Below are 20,019 nucleotides of genomic sequence, written 5' to 3'. Positions count from 1 at the left end.
CTGGCAAAAAGACAGTCACACCAAGATCTCTCTTAGAGGTCCTGGGTTTGGTTGTTAGTGCCACTGTGTTCTTGGTGCTTCTTTATCTGCTATGAGAAACAAGACACGGGAATTTTCACTGAAAAAAAGGCTCCTTCTGAGGAGGGAGATTTTTGTGACTGCAAGGGAAATAAATTCCCTGGATTTTTGAACATTTTATTTAATAACAGCATTTGAGACAAACACTATATCAAATGTATACAATGGTTTTTCCTTTGGATAAGTTGGGCTACATTCCCACCTCCAATTTCAAAGATGCTTTCCAATTCAAAAAAGTAAGCATATGGAAACATGTGCATCATTGAACTGAAGAAATTTTATGTCAGCAAAAAGTATCTTACTGAAGCAGGCAGTGGGAGAGCAACTTTTTGTTTGTTTGTTTTGAGGAAGATTAGCCCTGAGCTAACATCTGCTTCCAATCCTCCTCTTTTTGCTGAGGAAGACTGGCCCTGAGCTAACATCTGTGCCCATCTTCCTCTACTTTTTATACGTGGGATGCCTGCCACAGTATGGCTTGCCAAGTGGTGCCACGTTCGCAACCCGGCTCCAAACCGGTGAATCCTGGGCCACTGAAGTGTGGGAACCTGTGAACTTAACTGCTGTGCCACTGGGCCAGCTCAGGAGAGCAACATTTAATCTCCATTTACAGAGGGGAAAGAACTGATCAAAAAGGGTTCCTAGTTAGGAAGAGGTATGTGGGTTTTGTTATATATGTGATTATTTTTTTAAAAGTATGTAAAAAGGTAAAATTAGAATATTTGAGTATCTTACTATTTTTGCATTTCCAGACAGCGCTCCCCTTTGAAGGTCTTATTACCTTACATAATAATGGGATGCTGTCCACTGTTGGTGGGAAGGTTGTGTATTTCAGAATCTCCCTCCAAAAAAGAAAAGGGGTAGGACTGGCCCCTGGCCAAGCTGCTTAGTGGCATTGTCCCTTACATTGTAAAGAGTCTTTGTTTCCCTGGGGAAGGAAGAATTTAAGACATTAATTCAAATGTTGTTGTTGTCCTTTGTTTGCTTCTTAGTGGGTAAAACATTAAAAAAGACAATATGGCTGGATCCTGTTCTGACACTAATGCCTGTCATTATGGGAGGATTTGGGGCTGTTTGGAATTGGTATGTGAGCTCTGATTCTTGTTAGTCTTCCTAGGCCCGGGGCAGCCTGTCAACCCCAACAATTCTACTTACTCCCCTCTTCATTGCTGGCATGCGTGTTGTGGGGAACAGTAGCATGAATGGTTCCAAAATAACCTAGACTGTGTGATGCACCTGCACTGGCCTGCCTTTGAGTGCAGGTGGGCCTCGTGTTCTGTGAAATACCAGTTCCCCTTTCAGCTCCTTGCATCCCACCCATCCTGGCCTGGCTCATGCTTCTGGTGGCAGCAGCATGGGAGGTGTATTTAAAGCTCCTTTCCTTGAGATTAAAGAGATCCTTCCCTCTTACCTTCTTTTCTTTTAATTTTTTTTCTACCAAAAAAAAAAGAAAGAGAGAGAGAGAGAAAACAAGTGACAAAATGTCTAGGGTGATTGAAATCAAGTCTGATTAGTACTGCAGGGGCCAAGTAGCATATGGCTCCTGTACCCTGATTGGCCCAAAGCTGATTTTTAGGGGGAAGTAAATTGGCCTTCCTGTGCTATCTTCCTCTCTATGTAGTGGGGTGCCACTCAGGATTAAGTCATGCTTTTTTCTCTTAACAAGAGAAGTGCTACTTCCCGATGTAGTTCAGGATTGAAATTTACTGTGAAATCCTGCATGTGGGAGAGGGGTGTAACCTCTTTGTATTTGGGGAATTAACTAAAAACTGGCTCCCTTCTTCAGAAGTTGAACACCAGGAAGGCAGAGATGGAGTCCAGGAGATGGTGGATGCTGGAAATATTCGGGATCCAGGACCATTTATCTGGTAATGCTTTGGCCTCCAGGACCGAAGGTGATAGAGAACCATTCCACTCTGGCCCCTGGCAGTCTACCCTCCACCTCGCTGTGTCTTTTGGCCATCTGAACGGAAGGCTGGGTCATCACCAAGCTCCTGGGCCCCTCTTGTCCAGTAAGGTGTCCTTTGGCACCCAGCAGCAATGACTCATCTAGACTAATCTCTGCTGTCTCAGAATCCTGGTCAGATTGGCTAGCTGCTCCTACCCTGAGGCAACCATGGGAGAATGGACAGTAAACTCCTAGGTCCTTGTTAGTGTGGAGATCCCTGTTGCCCTTGAACTGTGGCTGCTACAGAAGACTGGGACTTCTTCCAGTCTTCTTCTTCTAGCCAGATTCTGTGCCTCAGGCATGATGCCAAAAGGAGAACTTCCTCCTGGCCACTTGCATCCCTTGGCCAGAGTTAGCAAATCAAGCTCGCACTGGGAATGCACAGCCCGCAAAGGACCCTTTGGGAAGGTGCTGGAGACTTGAAGGAGGATCGACTGGACTTCTGAACAGAGGAGCTTGAGCATTTGCATTCTGGGGTTGGGACTGGGGCAAGTTAGTTACCCCCTCGCCCCAATTATGCCGAGGCGCAGCCCTTATACCTGCTACTTGTGACAATCAGTGACATTTTGAAAATCTGCCACTAGAGTCTCTTCCACTTTCCCCAACACCCCCTGCCCTCTACCCCTATTATTGATCAAAAAGTCTCCACTGGAGTCTCCACTTTTCCTGCCCTAACCCTCGCGGCCAAGTGTTCCTTATCTCAAAGCATGTTTATGAAATCTATGGTGGGGTCCACAATGTGTAAGAAGTGGATGTGAGGGTGTTAAGTTTTGTGTGATACTGGGAAACTCCCACTCCAGTTAACAACCTCCCTTAATTGGCTTATATACACTCCCCAGTGGAAGTGATTGAGTTTCTGTGCAATTGTTTCAGCCTTTGTTATCAAGGTCTTTTGGGATTTTTTTCTTTTCTTTTTTCAATCTGAACTGTTTCAATTACTTTTTCATCTTGTTTTGTCATCCTGGTACCTTTAACACAGATGCTCTGATATTTCAAACCAATGGACGGCCTGGCAGCTCAGGGCATAGAGTAGTGTCTTAAGTGATATCTGTATATATTTTTAAATAAATTGTTTGTTGGAAGTCATAGGGGTTGTTTTTAAAATGAGAAACATTTATTGTGGCTGAATTTTTGAATGGGGATGAATCTCTAAAGATTCTGGATGTAATGGTCGAAGGGGAAAAGGGAACCTCAACAAAGTAGGTGATGCCTGGCACTAGAATTCTGAAAAGTTTGAGAAAAATTTGTTATGACAGCAAAAACAATAACAGAAAATAAAAAACAACATGGTGCAAAAAGAGATCTTATGAGAAAAGCTTGAGAGAACGTGAGACACATAATATTAATAGAATGGAGGTTCAAGCCAGAGGCAGTTTCTAAAGAGCAGATAGAAGAGATCAAGAGCCAGTGTGAAGCCCGAACGTTAAGAGGATGCCAGTAACGTTGATGAAGTGGAAGAGAGAGTTTGGAGCTCTGGATCTGTGTAGACCTGAGTGATTTTGACTAATAATTACATGCTTTAAATGAATATAGTTTACGCATACACATTTCTCGCGATTTATGATAGTTTAGTTGTGCAAATGAACCGTGTGGGCCGGACTGTGGGAGTCACATAGGAAAACTGGGGCGGTCTCAGAGAGCCCTCAGAGACACTTCCTTTACCTGGCACTGACAGGCAGCTCCTTCCAGCGCCCATTCTCTAAAACCTTCATGGATCCCTCAGATCAGAAGCCGGGCGCTCATCCTGGTGTACTTTTCATTGGTTAGTTGTGGGTATATTTTACCCCCTCCTAGACTATAACTTCCGTGAAGGCAGATCTGTGTCTAACTACTTTGAGTATTTCAGGCTTTGTCTTGCACATGGTACTTTAACAGACCTTTATATTCCTTTTCTTCTCCTCCTCTTCCTTCTGCTACCCAGAAGGCAATACACGCAGTGCTTCTCACATTTTAATTTGCAAAAGAATTGTCTCGGGCTCTGACTAAAATGCAGATTCTGAGTCAGTAGGTCTGCATTTCTGACAAGCTCCCAGTCGATGCTGATAATGCTGACTCTCGGAGACTATCACACTTTGGGTTGCAGGGTGTAGAAAAATGACCGAGCGCAGGCTTTCAAGTCAGTGTCTTTAGTTCAAACCCAAGTTTTGTCTCTAATTAGCTGTGTGAGCCTGGGCAGGGTAAACCTCTTGCCTTCTCTATAAAATGATACTCATAGCACCTCTTATGACACAGGGTTGTCGTGAGGATTAAATAAAATAATGTAGCCCTCAGTCAGGATCAACTCAGTAAGAGCCTGATAAATGGTAATCACGGTGTGGGGGTGGGGCCAGCGCCAGGAGGGGCGGGGCTCTGCCAACCCCTGCGCATGCGCAGCCCCGCGCGTCGGCAGCTCAGGTAGGACCCGGCTGCGTGGCTCTAGCCCGGCGGCCTGACGTGGGCTCCGCACAGCAGGCAGGCGTTCTGAGGGCCTCTCCAGAGCTCTGGGGTCGTGCGGGGAACGCTTGGCTTCACTGTGTCTATTCCGTGGGAGGAGCGCGGGACAGGCCCTCCCGACTGTTTCCGGGTTGCTCGGCGACCTTGGCCCCGAGGCGGGGACGGTGCCGCCTGCGCTGCCCGCGCGTGTCAGCTGCTGGCCGGGTCGGAGCGTCCAGGGAGCCCGGGCGGGCGGGGGAGCGCCAGAGGACCGGGGAGAGGGTCCCCTGATGCGGGGGGCCGTGCGGCGGTGACGATCGTGGGCAGCCAGCCTGAGGCAGCTCTCGGAGGCCTCGCTGGTTGCTTGGCTCTTGCCCGTGGGAACCTGGAAAAACTGCTTTTGCTGATCACACCCAGGGAGATAGCTGAGAAATCTTGTTCTCCAACATCTAGAGTGTGAGAGACCTTGCTGTTTGAAATCGTGTTGGCTGGAGATGCTGGGCCTGTCGATTTCCAGCTTTGGTGCACAGATGAGGGGTTTTTGGACGCAACATTGCACCTTTGTCTTAAGCTTGTGCACCCTGAGTCAGCTCCTCAGTCCAGTGTGACGGTAACCTCATGACACACAGCCCTCCTTTTCTTTGAGCCCATCAGAGGACTGTTTTACTTTAAACTTCACCTAAGTTCCACCCTTCTCCGAAAACTTGTCTAATCTTGTTCCTCCTCTGCCAGTTAGGAACCTAATTTTGTCGAGGCAGGTATGCCTTTGGTGGTCTTTATCAAATGGGTTTTATCAGTCGTTATAATTGTACACCTCTCCTAAGATGAGGGACTTGGAATGTAAAATGTGTACATATATTTTTAAGAAAGGTGAATGTTTTATTATACAGTGTTATTTGGATTTTATATTTTGAACTCTTGGCCTCGTCCTCTCCCAACAAAACAAAACAAAATTTTACTTGGATTCCTTACACTGGATTTGGCTGCAGGTAGGCTGTATTTGCGTTGGTTTTTTTACTCCTTGAATATTAAATAACCCCAGGAGATAAAGGGTTAATATGCAAACTATATGAAGAACTCATACAACTCAGTAACAAAAAAACAACCCAATTAAAAAATGGGCAGAGGATCTGAACAGACATTTTTCCAAAGAAGGTATACAGATGGCCAACTAGCACATGAAAAGATGCTCAGTATCACTAATTATTAGGGAAATGCAAATCAAAACCACAATGACGTATCACCTCACACGTGTTAGAATGGCTATTATAAAAAAGACAAGACATAAGTGTTGGAGAGGATGTGGGGAAAAGGGAACCCTCTTGCACATTGTTGGTGGGAATGTAAGTTGGTGCAACCACTATGGAAAACTGTATGAAGATTCCTCAAAAAATTAAGAATAGAACTACCATATAACCCAGCTATTCCACTTGTAGGTATTTATTCAAAGTGGATAAATTAATTTGAAAAGACACATGTACCCCTATGTTCATTGCAGCATTATTTACAATAGCTGAGATATGGAAACCACCTAAGTGTCCAACTATGCATGAATGGATAAAGAAGCTGTTATATATGTACAATGGAATACTACTCAGCCATCAAAAAGAATGAAATCCTGCCATTTGTGACAACATGGATGGACCTTGAGGGTATTATGCTAAGTGAAATAAGTCAGACAGAGAAGGATAAATACTGTATGATTTCACTCATATTTAGAAGATAAAAAATAAAACAAAATAAAAAACTCATAGATGCAGAGAACAGATTAGTGGTTACCAGAGGGGAAGGAGGTGTGGGCAAAGAGTGCAGGAGGTCAACTGTATGGTGACAGATGGTGACTAGACTGGTGGCAGTGATCACTTTGTAGTGTACGCAGATGTTCAATTTTAATGCTGTACACCTGGAACTTATATAATAAAAAAAAAGAAAAAGAACCCCAAGCAGACTCTCTGTAGTGATCCTGACTTATTTCCTGTCTGTAGTGTACAGCATTGTAGTTAACAGTGCAAAACAATTCTCCCTTCCCACCCATTCACCCGCCTCTTGGTTTTATATGTAAGTTCTTTTTTAACTTCTGCTTCATTTCTTTTAGGTAAGAATAATAAAGTTTTAATCTTTTCGTCCCCAGGGTGATCACATTATCAAAATGAGAGAAGGGAATTTTGGGGGGAAGGGACACCTGGTAACACTATTAGTAGGATAATCCTACAAAAGTAGGGTATTAATTACCCCCACCCTCAGGCACTATGAAGAGGAGTCAAAAGCGAACGAAGGCAGGACAGTGAGCAGAGCTGGGACCGTGGAGTATCAGAACATGCCATCTCTGCCAGAGGACAGAGAACAGTGTGAGGAAGAGCAGACAGAGGACAATATCCAAATCCAGAGATGAAAAACGACTGGTTCTCCTGTCGTTCTTGACTTTGGGGTTATAGGGCAGCAGAGTAAAAACTTGGGTTTACGTTTCATGTATTCAGTAAGAGTCATAAATGCTATCTTCTCAACTTATGTAGCCCTTTTCCTTGTTTAGCTTTTATTGTAGAGAAAGAGAATAAAGACAAACCTTTCTTTTGATTAGCTTTTATTTTAATTAAGGGAAGAGAATCAAGATCTAAAGTCTACTTTTGCCACTTACTGGGTGATGGTGGTCACTTTTCTTCCTCGTGTGGTCCAGGCACCTCCTGTGTAAAAGTCATTTGGAGTTTCTTGCTAAGGGGCAGATTACTGGCCGCCAACCCTGGACTTGCTGAGTCAGAATCTGGCGGTTGCGGAATTGCAGGCTGAGGCCGAGGCATGCACATGTTTAACAAGCCTTTTGAGTGATGCTATTAGTTTGAAAATACTGTTAGACTAGCAGCTCCTCAGGAACAAGAACCAGTGAGTTTATTGCTCGAATTTGTATAATGTGCCTGGACTATGGCACATAGTTCAATATATGTTATATAAATAAATGAAAACCTCCAGCTATAAAATATGTACCGCCACTTATAGAATGACCTGTTTCTTGTAGGGTACTTTACAAAGAGCTTTCACATATTCTGTCCCTTACGTTATATCTTAATTCCTAGTTCAGGTAAAAAAATGATCTACACGATCTTCCACCATTCTGTATTCTTAGACAACTTTAAAATCTTAGTTCCATAAACTGTTCTTTTTACAATGCCTTCAATTTTATCAACTCTCTGTGCTTTATTCAATCATGTTTTTGGTACCTTGTGCCCCATAGGCATGGAGACTGAAAAGTGGGACTGTGGGCCATGCCTAATACAAATAAGTATATAGTAACTTTGGGGTTTTATTCCTATATAGATAATGTCAAACTGTGGGAAGGAATTGGAGTTATTTTTATAGAAGTGGTAAGAAGTGTGAACATGCTCATTCAGGTTTACATGTAATTGTTTTTGTTAAACTTAGGATGGCCCGCACTATGGAACCACTGGCAAAGAAGATCTTTAAAGGAGTTTTAGTAGCTGAACTTTTCGGCATTTTTGGAGCATATTTTTTGTTTACTAAGATGAATACAAGCCAAGGTAATAATTCAGAAGTTCATGTTTTCTAGAGGGGTGTACAGTTTGCTAATGCACTTTAGGTGCTAAATGGCATTTTTACAGAAATTGCTTCTTCAGATTCACTGTATTAGGCATTTTTTTTTTTTTAAAGATTTTTATTTTTTCCTTTTTCTCCCCAAAGCCCCCCGGTACATAGTTGTGTATTCTTCGTTGTGGGTTCCTCTAGTTGTGGCATGTGGGACGCTGCCTCAGCGTGGTCTGACGAGCAGTGCCATGTCCGCGCCCAGGATTCAAACTAACGAAACACTGGGCCGCCTGCAGCGGAGCGCGCGAACTTAACCACTCGGCCACAGGGCCAGCCCCACACTGTATTAGGCATTTTTATGGGTACAAGGGGAAACTAGGTATTAATTATTGTAGACTAAATGGCTCTTACTTCTCCCTAAAAAAACTGTTGTTTGTAAACCAGGGAAAATGTTTCACACTTCCATGGATTTACTAGCAGGGGGCACAGAGCAAGTGTCTCTGAGCTGGCTTAGCTTGGGCGCACAGATGGAAGACTTCAGCCTGCCCGTTATACCTTGTTGTTTGATAGACTGAGCAAGCAAGAGGCAGCAGAGCTGAATTGTCAAGCGACTGGTTTCGCAGGCTAGCAGAGTTCTTCCTCTGCGTTAGTACTGGGAGCTAAAACCTTCCCCTTGCCACTGGCTATCACTGATGGTGCTCTGACGTTTTTGTAGGGGGACATTTTATATTAGAACCCTCAACTTTTAAACTTAAGAAGTGCTGCTCTTTCCCTAAAGCAGGGAATAGCAGCCCAGGGTGGTGGCCATCTTTGAAACTTGTCACTTGTCTTTTTAAAGTACTTCACTCGAACAGTTCCAGGATGCTGTTGGATATTCACAAAATCTCCATACTCATATATTTTTTAAGATTGGCTCTGAGCTAACATCTGTTGCTGTTTTTTTCCCCCTTCTTCCCCCTAAAGCCCCCCCAGTACATAGTTGTGTATTCTAGTTGTGATGCCTCTGGTTGTGCTATGTGGGACACCACCTCAGCATGGCCTGATGAGCAGTGCCATGTCTGCGCCCAGGATCCGAACCAGCGAAGCCCTGGGCCGCCGAAGAGGAGTGCACGAACTTAACCACTCAGCCACAGGGCAGCCCCAAAATCTCTATACTTTTAAACTATAAGAGTATAAAAGAAAACACCCAAACAGTATTTAAAAGCAAATTAAAGTTTAGGATCAACTTCAGAAACTGGGTACAATAGTCATTTCTAACTCCATAACAAGGTAAAATGGCATCCACAAAAACAATTCATAAAGTTACATAAGGGAATTACACACTAACAGTGAAAATTTGCTTTTAAATACCATTTCTAAATAAATTATATCATATATACAGGCCAAATTTTAAAAACTCCAAAGTAACTACGGAAGGCTACATGTAAGGCAAGTGCAACTTAGATCCTATCCAAAAGGAGATATTTCACCTTAACACGAATTTCTAATCTACAGGATTCCTATCTATAGACCCTGAAGCTAGCACTAAATTATGGCTCCATGTTTTAATACAATGAATTTCTAATCACATCTGATTTTAAGACTTCTTTTTTCATCAGATTTCAGGCAAACGATGAGCAAGAAATTCCCTTTCATCTTGGAAGGTATGTTTTTCGCTAAGTAAAAATAAGAGTACAAAATAACTTTTTCAGGTAACCTATAAATTAAGTAATTTCTTTATGATCTATTAAGGGCTAAATGACTTATTTTGTGATGTCAATTTCCAAAAAATACTATTCATCCCTATTTTAGCTCCTTCTGAGAGCAGAACATGGAGAAAATTCTCATCTGGAGGTGAGGGCAGTCAGCTAATGGGCTGGGTCCTTAATTCTTTCAGTGGTTCAGAATGTAGACTGTGGAATGAGATATATCTGAGGTGGTGATGGGATCAAACCTTAGAACCTAACGTGATGTCTGGTTTGCTAACTTCTTGGAGCTGTTTCTTTCTGTCAAGTAGAGATGATAATGCCCACCTCATGAACTGTTACAAGGATTAAACAAGATGACATTGTGTAATTGCTCAGCACAGTATCTGGTATCAAGTAATGCTTAGTAAATAGTGCTCATTACAATGCTAGTAGCAATCCTAGAGCTTGTACGTGAGATACGTATCCAGTTATCAGCTTTTGCATTTTACTGTGTACAAAATAAGGGAGAAAAGTTTGATTTTTCTCAGTGTAGTTTAACACTTTCACACGATTTTATAAATGACTATTTTTATTTATAGTTTATTACAAATCCATTGAACAGTCTGGAATGTATGGAATCAGAGAGCAAGATCAAGAAAAATGGTTGAACAGCAAGAGTTAGGAGTAAGTAGAACTTTAATTTGTAATTTATTTAGAAAACACTCATTTCCTTTGCTTTTTAATTTTTTGAGTGGTTTTTGGCCTCCTCTTTTTGAAATTTTTCTTTTTCTTGATGATACTTCTCACATCTCTGTTGTGTAGCCAGTCATCGCGTTCAGCCTCCCATCTAAGCTGTTTGAGACCTTTGAGGGGGAAAGAAAGATGAGCACAGCACTTGTAGACTCTTGGTGCCACCACAGAACATCTACTGAGAAACAGGAACTTCTGGTCTGCCACGGCCTACAGTCCTTTACCATCCACATGCAAATCCCCTGCTTGTGTGTTGCTTTCCTTCTGTATTTACTGTCAAAGATTACTGTTTTACAAATAAAAAGGACTAGAACAGGAAAGGAACAAATGGTCTAAGGGTTTTATTTACTTTTATTGTTTAAAGAACAGAAGCCAGTAACTATCAATATCAGAAATAATGAAAAGGCCTATGAAGCGCTTATAAAGTTACTCAGCAACCCCCTACTACAGAAACACAGCCTGCCTCTCTCAAACAACTGGAGTGACTTTTGTAAGCTGTAGTCCTTTTTGCTGTAGCCTAGTTTTTAATCCTATAAGCTTCCTAGACAGAGAGATGAAAAAGCCATTCCTTCTGAGTTGTAAGGAACTGTTTAACCTGCTCTTACTGTATGAAGGGCCTCCAAAAATATTTATATCTTCAGAAGTTCTAAGTTAAGACTATTTTAAAACCTCAATAAAAAATTCAAGTTACTTACTTGCATTATCTTTGTTAGCCATGGCATTCATGCCAATGTTATCAAACTTGGAACCCATATTTTCATCCAGTAGGTGGCCAAACTTAAAAAATAGGGATAAATTTATTAGAAAACTTCAAACAATGTAGAATAGCTAATTTCTTAAAGTAGTACATTAGCCTTACCTCTTCAGCAGATACAAATAGGTTGGAGTCACTGAGATTTCTTTTCTTTTTTTTACCTGGTCCTAAAAAAAAAGTGTAAACCTAGATTATTAAATTGTAAATCCAAAGATTTGGAACAACATAAATCTTGAAACATAATTTTGTTAAAAAAATTATATTTGAGTTAAAATACACAACTGCAGTTATCTTCTAGCACCATTAAGTAGCTGGTATTTAAAGACAAATATGATTTATTTAAGAGTTAGTATACAGTTATTTTTTAAAAGTTAATATCCCAATAGAACTGTTCAGATGACATTAGTGTCTTCTTGTCTTTCAGATTTGGCCACTGATCAAGGTTTACCCTATTTCATACTATCAGGGAAGATTAAAATTCCAAAGTTGACACAGATGGATTTTGGAATATTTAAGACAAAATGTAAATTCTAATTATGTCAGAGGTTTTATACTTTGGACTGACTGTGAAATTGATGGAAGGTATGTTTATTGTGTTATAAATAAAGTTTCCTTTATAATACTCAAAATAAAGTGGTTCTCTTTAAAAAAACTCACCTATAATTCTGAATATATAAACTTTTCAACATAAATAAAACAGTAAAATGTCTATTTTTAGTATTTATTAAATTTTAATTCATACATTTAAAATCACATTATCTAAAAGTATATTAACTAGAAATATTGCTTTTTTTCATTTTCACTTTTCCTGAAACACTGTTATTCCAACTCTTCATATCTTTGACATCAATGTCTCTGATACTACTAGAGCCACTTTTTAAAAACCGCTTTACTAAGGAACAAAATTTGTCATAAAATTCAGCTGTTTCAAGTGTATAGTTCAATATGTTTTAGTAAACTTAAAGTTGTCCAACTGTCATCACAGCGCAATTTCAGAACATTTCCATCGGCTCCAAAGGGTCCCGGTGCACCCCCACCCCGCCCCTGCCAAGAAGGCTTTGCTTTTTCCGGCTATTGCCTTTAAACAGGCTCATACGGTGTGTGGTTTTCTGTATCTGGCTGCTTTCACTTCGCATAATGTTTCTGAGGCTCATCCATATGATAGCATGTATCAGTACTTCACTCCATTTTACTGCTGAATAATATCCCATTATATGGGTATACAGTAGTCCTGTTATCCTCGGTTTCAGTTACCCGAGGTCAACCACGGTCTGAAAAAATGGAAAATTCCAGAAATAAACAATTCCTAAGTTTTAAATTGCGAGCCATTCTGAGTAGCCTGATGAAATCTCACGCTGTCCCACTTGGGATGTGAATCATTCCTGTGTCAGCCTATCCTCGCTGTATACGCTACCTGCCCATGAGTCGCTTAGTAGTCATCTTGGTTATTAGATCGACTCTCTTGGGATCGCTGTGCTTGTGTCAAATGACCCTTATTTTATTAATAATGGCCCCAGGGGCCGGCCTGGTGGCACAGCAGTTAAGTGTGCATGTTCTGCTTCAGTGGCCCGGGGTTTGCCAGTTCAGATCCCAGGTGTGGACATGGCACTGCTTGCTTGGCAAGCCATGCTGTGGTAGGCATCCCACATATAAAGTGGAGGAAGATGGGCATGAAGGTTAGCTCAGAGCCAGCCTTCCTCAGCAAAAAGAGGAGGATTGGCAGATGTTAGTTCAGGGCTAATCTTCCTCAAAAAAAAAAATAAGGCCCCAAAACACAAGAGTAGTGATGCTGGCAATTTGGATATGCCAAAGAGAAGTCGAAAAGTGCTTCCTTTAAGTGAAAAGATGAAAGTTCTTGACTTCATAAGGAAAGAAAAAAAAATCTTACGGTGAGGTTGCTAAGGTCTACAGAAACTTTATTATAGTTGTAATTGTTCTATTTTATTATTATTGTCGTTAATCTCTTACTGTGCCTAATTTATACATTAAACTTTATCATAGGTATGTATACATAGGAAAAAACATAGTATATTAGGGTTTGGTACTATCCATGGTTTCACGCATCCACTGGGGGTCTTGGAACTCATCCCCCGAAGATAAGGGGGGACTACTGTACCATATTTTGCTTATCCATTCATCAGTTGAAAGACATCTGGGTTGTTCCCACTTTTTGGCTATTATAAATAATGCTGCTATGAACAATTGTGTAAAGTCTTTGCGTGGATCTACCAGAGCCACTTTTTTCTTTGGTTTTTTTTTTGGTGAGGAAGATTATTGCTGAACTAACACATGTGCCAATCTTCCTCTATTTTATGTGGGATGCCACCATAGCATGGCTTGACAAGCGATGCTAGGTCCATGCCTGGGATCCGAACCTGTGAGCCCCAGGCCATGGAAGCAGAGCATACAAACTTAACCACTATGCCACCGGGCTAGCTGCTAGAGCCACTTTTGATAAAATAGTTTCTAGAAAATTTCATGTTAATTTTTATAAAGGTGAAATGTAGGTTATGTTATTTAAGAACTGTGTATGATGCTATTATTGAATATTTTATCTTAAGCTAAAATCCCATTTGTATAGCATTAGGAAAGATGTTTTTGGTTTTCATTCATCCTATAATAGGTGTATAACTTCAATCAGTAAGCACTCTGTACTGCCTTTTTTTTTTTTTTTTTGAGGATGATTAGCCCTGAGCTAACATCTGCTGCCAATCCTCCTCTTTTTGCTAAGAAAGACTGGCCCTGAGCTAACATCCCTGCCCATCTTCCTGTACTTTATATGTGGGACACCTACCACAGCATGGCTTGCCAAGCGGTGCCATGTCTGCACCTGGGATCCGAACCAGCGAACCCCGGGCCACCAAAGCGGAACATGTGGACTTTAACTGCTGTGCTACCAGGCCGGCCCAAGTAGTGCCTTCTTAAGGTTTGTTTTTCCTGAAGGATATGCAACATTTGCAAATATAGGGTGAACCCCCCCCAGGATCAATTAAGACATCTGTTTGAAATTTCTTTGCCTCCTTCTTTCGTTTTAATAAATCCTGTCAGGTATCCTTCAGTCAGCATCCAAACTATTATTCATTGAGATTTGAGATCCTAGTATCTTCTGAAATAGTACTTTACTATTCAAAATAAGGTCCCAAGAGAGAATCTTTCAGTATGACAGTCTCAGGAGGACTTAAGATAAAGCAACATTTTTTTCTGAGATGATCTGGAGGAAAACTTTACCTTATATTTGAGCATATGCTACTATTAAAGTGTGATCTTACATCACTCAATGGAAGACAAAATCTGGGAGATAACATGTTATAATTTAAACATGCATGAGATAAATCTAATCTAATTAAGAGAACTACAATTGTTAGCAATATTTGAAAGAGATGATAAAAATTTTGTAGGCATAAAACTCTGAAAGACTACTACCAATATATATAGTTATTTTATTACTTTTGATATTTATTGTCAATTTTTTTTGTGTGTGAGGAAGATTGGCCATGAGTAAACATCTGTGCCCGTCTTCCTTTATTTCGTATATGGGATGCCACCACACGATGGCTTGACGAGCGATGTGCAGGTCCACATCTGGGATCCGAAGCTGTGAACCTCGGGCTGCCAAAGCGGAACGCATGAACTTAAGCACTGCGTCACTGGGCCAGCCCCTCAAAAATATTTTTAATATTTACTGTTTAATTTTAATAAAGTATTGTCAAACACTTTATTTTTAACTTTGCCAGTTTTTTAAATTCTTCATCAGTCTTTATAGCAAGTAGAAGCTAGAGAAGCACAGAAGCAAAGCATGAAAAAAGAGCAAGCCTGTGAATTTATCCACAGAATTAAGGAATCAAATATTTATTACAATGCTTTTTTCATTTTTATCAGAAATTTAAAATTATCACTTAATATAAAACTTTTTTCTTTTATTAGCATCTTATAAGTGTTACACTAAAAAGCATAATCTGTTATGGTATACTTTACTTTAAAAAATGCTAGAGAACAAATTAGCATAAAGAAGAAATCTTTTTTTAGTAAGATATTTTTGAAGTTAAAATCATTTTGTCATGGCAGCAAAATGGCAGATCTCACAAAAAAGGAAAATGAAGTTTAAAATGAGCATGGACTTTTAGAAGGGTCAAATGGCCAAGAGTAAGAATGGGTTGAGAAAAGGAAAAACGCAATAGGTGTCTATGGAAAAATCCAGGGCTTACATATATAACTGAATGGTTTAAACACGAGTGAAAAGATGATCTAGAGGCATTTAAATGTGAGAGGAGGGAATTTAGGAAGAGAAAATTACTGAAGGTGTATGTGGGAAACAATTTTCACATATTAAAAATACAGAAAAATGTTATTATCCATTATAAAAACATAAACTAAATTGTACTAACCAATTTAGAAAAGTGAATTCCCCAAAATGATAACAGTAACTTTCACATGCACGTTGTGTGAGTTTGAAAAGGACTAAATGCATTTTCTTACCTTGAAAGGATCCAGCGAAGTCAAAATCATTGGCACCTTTTCTCTTGCTTCTCTTACTATTGCCTTTGGAGCTGACTTTGTCAAGTTCTGTTACCAAAAAAACAAAAACAAAAACAAGATGTGGTATTAAGCAATTTAAAAACAGTAAGACTGCTCTAGGGCTATGATGAATATTGATTAACTTTTAGAAACTGCTAAGTACTATTCTAACATTTTAAAAAGGGAATGTAACATCTCAATAGGTATTGCCCAAACAGCCTAATTGTTGATTAAAATAAAAGTCCAAAACTCAAAACTCAACTGCTTTAAAGAAAACCCTTCAGTTTCAATGAGAGGGGTAAGGGTCCTCTTTACATTTCTGGCTGATCTGAGTATTAATCTGAATACAGAGTAATATTAAAAAACCTTCAACAGGAAAACTAGCCTACAGTGAGGAAGAAAGGAAGACATACTTTGTTTCTGTCTTATATTTTAAAAATGCTTACCTGGAATGCCCTCATTTTCATCATCCAACACATCCATGAATGTTCCTCCATCTTCATCAATTTCAGTAAATTCTTCATTCATACTTCCTAAAGAAACTTCATCATCGTCCAAGTTATCAAGGTCATCATCACTGCCTTCTGAATCTTCATCTTCTGGGTCAGCCTTAGCTCCTTTTGTTTTCTTTTTCATGTTGCTGAAGAAAAATAACAATAGCAACTTGTAAAGTAAAAGAGGACACTGTTTTCTAAAGTGTGTTTTGGTGACTAGAAGGGTATTACTCTGTTAACAGATTTAAAAAGAGAGTTAAAATGGCTCAGAACCTTTAATTAATATACTAATGTGCATTATAAACGTCCAAAATGAAAGTACTGTATCCATTTCCCAAACTTACTTCACTACCTTTCTCCTGTACATTCACACAGTGCTGTCTGTGCTCTGCTGTTCTGAGGGACAACAATTTGGGAAATGCTGGGAAAACAGTAAAACAACAACAACAACAACAAAAAAAAAGATTGAAGTATTTTACCCAGCAAAATCAAGGTCATCCTTTCCAGAGGTGAAACAATTATCATCTTCAAATGTGTCTGCCAGAGAATATACAAATTGTGAGATACAGCAAAGAATAACAAAGTTGACATATGTCTCATATCTGAATCAATTAACACATGGTCATGATTCTGCTGTTTATGACAAGTAAACACCAAAATGATACAAATCTGACTATTGCTGGTGTGTTTTATTAATCTACATTAACCTGTGAATACACTGACCTTAATTAAATCTCTAAAGTAAAATCAGTCCCAGTTAATTTCAGCTTCTTTCTACAGTTCTTTTATGGAAAGAAGGTAAAAATCAAATAAAATATTTAGCAACTGCAGCCTTTTTTACTACATTAGAGCTATTTAAGTGCTTATTTTTAGTAGATATAATACAATATGCAATAAAAGTGAACTCAATGTAAGCTTTTCTAATTTCCCATGTTTTTTGTTTCAGTCTAAATTTCAATTAGAGTTTTTCTAGCTCTGTGAATTATAAAGATAAAATACATGGAACAGCAGACTATTGCCACCAGTAGTGCAAGGAGATTAGAAACAGTTAAGAATGCTTTCTCTTTCAGAAGAGATTTGGCCTTAAGAATGAAAATACTCATGTAAATACAAATTTTTTTCCCCATGAACTGTCCAAGCACAATCATATATTTTTCTGGAGCAAATGTGGGTGAACTGCCGTATGCCATCAAAATTTCTCTATTGAGGAAGATTTGCCCTAAGCTAACATCTGTGGCCAACCTTCCTCTATTTTGTATGTGGGTTGTTGCCACAACATGGCTGCTGACGAGTGGTGTAGCTCTGCACCGGGAACATAATGCCGGCCACCAAAGCAGAGCACGCAGAACTTAACCACCAGGCCACGGGGCCAGCCCCAGCCATCAGTTTTTAATCCTCCATTGTGATTTGCACGGTATTCTTAGCTAAATGATTTTTTAAACTAAAGCCACTTCTACCACTAATATTCTATGGTTCTAAAATAAATAGTAATAGACTATTTTATAAATTGAAGAGTCAACAAAAACAAATTACCAATCATCTTTTCAAATTCTTCATCATCTACATCTTCTATACTTTCTTCATCTGCATTCCGTTTCTGTTTCTCTTTAAAAACAGCAACTTTTTTATAATACCTAAAACAAAATGCATATTATATATTTGATAATTTTATTAAAAGGCCCATTTTACTATAATCAAAACACCTGTGACCAGTGACACAAACAAGTGTAAAAGCTGTTAACTCAGTTGGATATAAATGACTCAAATTTGTATTTATTATAGAAAAAATAGTTTCGAATTAAAAAAATAGTTGGAAACTTTTGAAATGTGAAGTACAATAAATTTCAAAGATTGGGTTTAGTTCTTCATAAAAAACACCTCACCTCATCGTAAATTAAATGACATAGTAAAAGTTTGTTTCAGCGTCAACACTAATGATACAAGTATTCCAATATTATAAAATGTGGCTCTAAATGATGTCTAATCACAACATTTCATCACTTAGAGCTATTGTTATACCAGGGTACAGTGACGCCTAGCATTCTGCAGATAGGATCAAACCCTCAAAATTCTTCACACAACTTGTTTCAAAAAAAGCAAACTAAATCAAACCACATTAACCAATCAGATGAGATAAGATTCCTTTACCACTGTAAGGCGTTAGTAATAATGCTAGTAGGTTTAGGACTTATCTCTATAGTAGCACAATGAATTTTGCTAATTCTGCTTAGAGCCATGTTTTGGACAAATACTCATGAGTTGTTTATAATTATGTTGGACTGATACAGATTTAAAGCCTGTAAGAAAATTAATATATTAAAAAAAGAAATTCAAGATTAAATTCTACAAAATCAAGGGGGCAGGCCCCATGGCTGAGTTGTTAAAGTTCTGCACACTTCACTTTGGTGGCCTAGGTTTGCAGGTTCAGATCCTGGGTGTGGACCTACTCCACTCGTGAGCCATGGTGTGGAGGCATCTCACATACAAAGCAGAGGAAGTTTGCCACAGATGTTAGCTCAGGGTGAATCTTCCTCACCAAAAAAAAAAAAAAAAAAAAAAAATCTGTAAAATCAAGATTCATAAAAGAAAATTTAAGCTAAATTCTTAAAAACAAAAGCCCTAAATTTACTTGTATTGGTTTCATGTAGATATCAATCTTCACAAAAATGCATACTGACATATTCCTCAATCTTTTCAAGATGGGCCTATGTTAAGAAAGCATTTTAAGGAATCTAAAAATTTAAACAGTTCCCCAAATGAAAGTATATTAAGTATATTACCTGTAGAAAAACACTTCATCCACTGGTATTTGGCTTTCTTCTTTTGCAAGGAACTCCTTACTGTTCACTAGGAAAATTAAAATTTTTTATTAAAGTAATCCTTTGTATGTTACTCAGGTTCTTAAGACTAAATACAGCATACCTACAATTCTAAAGTCTCAAAACATAAGGAAGGTGGACAGAAGAGATCCTGTATATTGCGGCCGGCCCAGTGGCGCAGTGGTTAAGTGCGCACATTCCACTTTGGTGGCCTGGGGCCCACTGGTTCGGATCCTGGGTGCAGACATGGCACTGCTCATCAAGCCATGCTGTGGCAGGCGTCACACATATAAAGTAGAGAAAGAGTCTGTGTGGAAGAGACCCAACATTTGAAACTGTTTGTTGGCTGCAATGAAGTACGTAGCCAACAGGGCATCAGAGTGAAAGAACAGGGTCCTCTCACTGTCCTCTAATTGCATCCAGAATCCAAATTTCAAGAGAAATAAAAATTCAGAGAGTTCTCTTAATACATAATCATTTTAAAGTTGTCATTTTCATCTCAGAAAAATGACCATAACGCCTGCCATTCTGGGAATAGGAAGTTAAAGGTAAACAGAATTATCCACAATTTTACTTAACACTGAGGAAAACTAAGGAACAATAAGAAACTATAAGAATATTAGTTTTCCCTCTTCAGAATAAAAATTTCTGACTCATTTTGATCAGAATGGGATTTAGCTTCTAACTCTATTAACTTTGGACAAGTCCTTTTACATCTCTGGACCTCTGCCAAATGTCAGCTGGAAATTAAATGATTTATAAAGTGTAGGTTTAGTCTCAGAACAAAAAGGAGTTGGGCTCTGGTACGCAAAGACATGTCTGCCCTGAATAGAAAAGCAGAGAATCAGATCCACGAGGTGAGTTCTAGATACCCACAGAAGTAGAAGGTTATCAACTAAATTTACAATGATGCTCTGTGACAAAACCAGCTGTGGGTTTATGCTAAGCCCATAGGAGAGAGCTTAAGATGGTCTGAACCATCTGGTAGAAGATAATTATACATGTAGGGGGTCAGTGATAAAGCTACAGATACAAGAATGGCAAAATGCTG

General features: G+C 39.3%; 2 protein-coding genes and 1 long non-coding RNA gene across 4 annotated transcripts in view; 2 read left to right on the top strand and 1 right to left on the bottom strand.

Annotated features, from left to right (window-relative positions):
• Positions 1 to 3,049, top strand: part of LOC124239149 (uncharacterized) — a 32,567-nt gene extending 29,518 nt beyond the window's left edge. Inside the window, exon 3 of the long non-coding RNA XR_006888558.1 lies at positions 1,862 to 3,049. This is a non-coding gene — a long non-coding RNA (uncharacterized LOC124239149). The remainder of the gene's footprint in view (positions 1 to 1,861) is intronic.
• Positions 3,050 to 4,371: 1,322 nt separating this feature from the next.
• On the top strand, positions 4,372 to 11,849 carry CEBPZOS (CEBPZ opposite strand). 2 transcript variants are annotated; one of them, XM_046660572.1, is made up of 5 exons: positions 4,372 to 4,417; positions 7,850 to 7,965; positions 9,568 to 9,612; positions 10,236 to 10,320; positions 11,565 to 11,849. In XM_046660572.1, the coding sequence occupies exons 1-4, from the start codon at positions 4,389 to 4,391 to the stop codon at positions 10,316 to 10,318; spliced, it is 273 nt and encodes a 90-aa protein (XP_046516528.1). In that variant the 5' UTR covers positions 4,372 to 4,388; the 3' UTR covers positions 10,319 to 10,320; positions 11,565 to 11,849. The 2 variants fall into 2 exon arrangements, with proteins under 2 accessions (XP_046516528.1, XP_046516529.1); XM_046660573.1 differs by lacking the exon at positions 11,565 to 11,849 and adding an exon at positions 10,459 to 11,066.
• CEBPZ (CCAAT enhancer binding protein zeta) overlaps positions 10,203 to 20,019 on the bottom strand; it is a 24,900-nt gene continuing 15,083 nt past the window's right edge. The window contains exons 9-16 of the mRNA XM_046660567.1: positions 18,930 to 18,996; positions 17,683 to 17,783; positions 16,629 to 16,686; positions 16,102 to 16,295; positions 15,617 to 15,703; positions 11,246 to 11,307; positions 11,082 to 11,163; positions 10,203 to 10,499 (exon numbers count right to left, since the gene is read on the bottom strand). Of these exons, the coding sequence (XP_046516523.1) occupies positions 10,360 to 10,499; positions 11,082 to 11,163; positions 11,246 to 11,307; positions 15,617 to 15,703; positions 16,102 to 16,295; positions 16,629 to 16,686; positions 17,683 to 17,783; positions 18,930 to 18,996 (791 nt within the window). The 3' untranslated portion in view covers positions 10,203 to 10,359. The remainder of the gene's footprint in view (positions 10,500 to 11,081; positions 11,164 to 11,245; positions 11,308 to 15,616; positions 15,704 to 16,101; positions 16,296 to 16,628; positions 16,687 to 17,682; positions 17,784 to 18,929; positions 18,997 to 20,019) is intronic.

The sequence above is a fragment of the Equus quagga genome, chromosome 5 (genome assembly GCF_021613505.1).
Source record: "Equus quagga isolate Etosha38 chromosome 5, UCLA_HA_Equagga_1.0, whole genome shotgun sequence".
NCBI lineage: Eukaryota > Metazoa > Chordata > Mammalia > Perissodactyla > Equidae > Equus > Equus quagga.
Note: the sequence above shows the minus strand (reverse complement) of the source record. Positions and strands in the feature narration are given on the sequence as shown.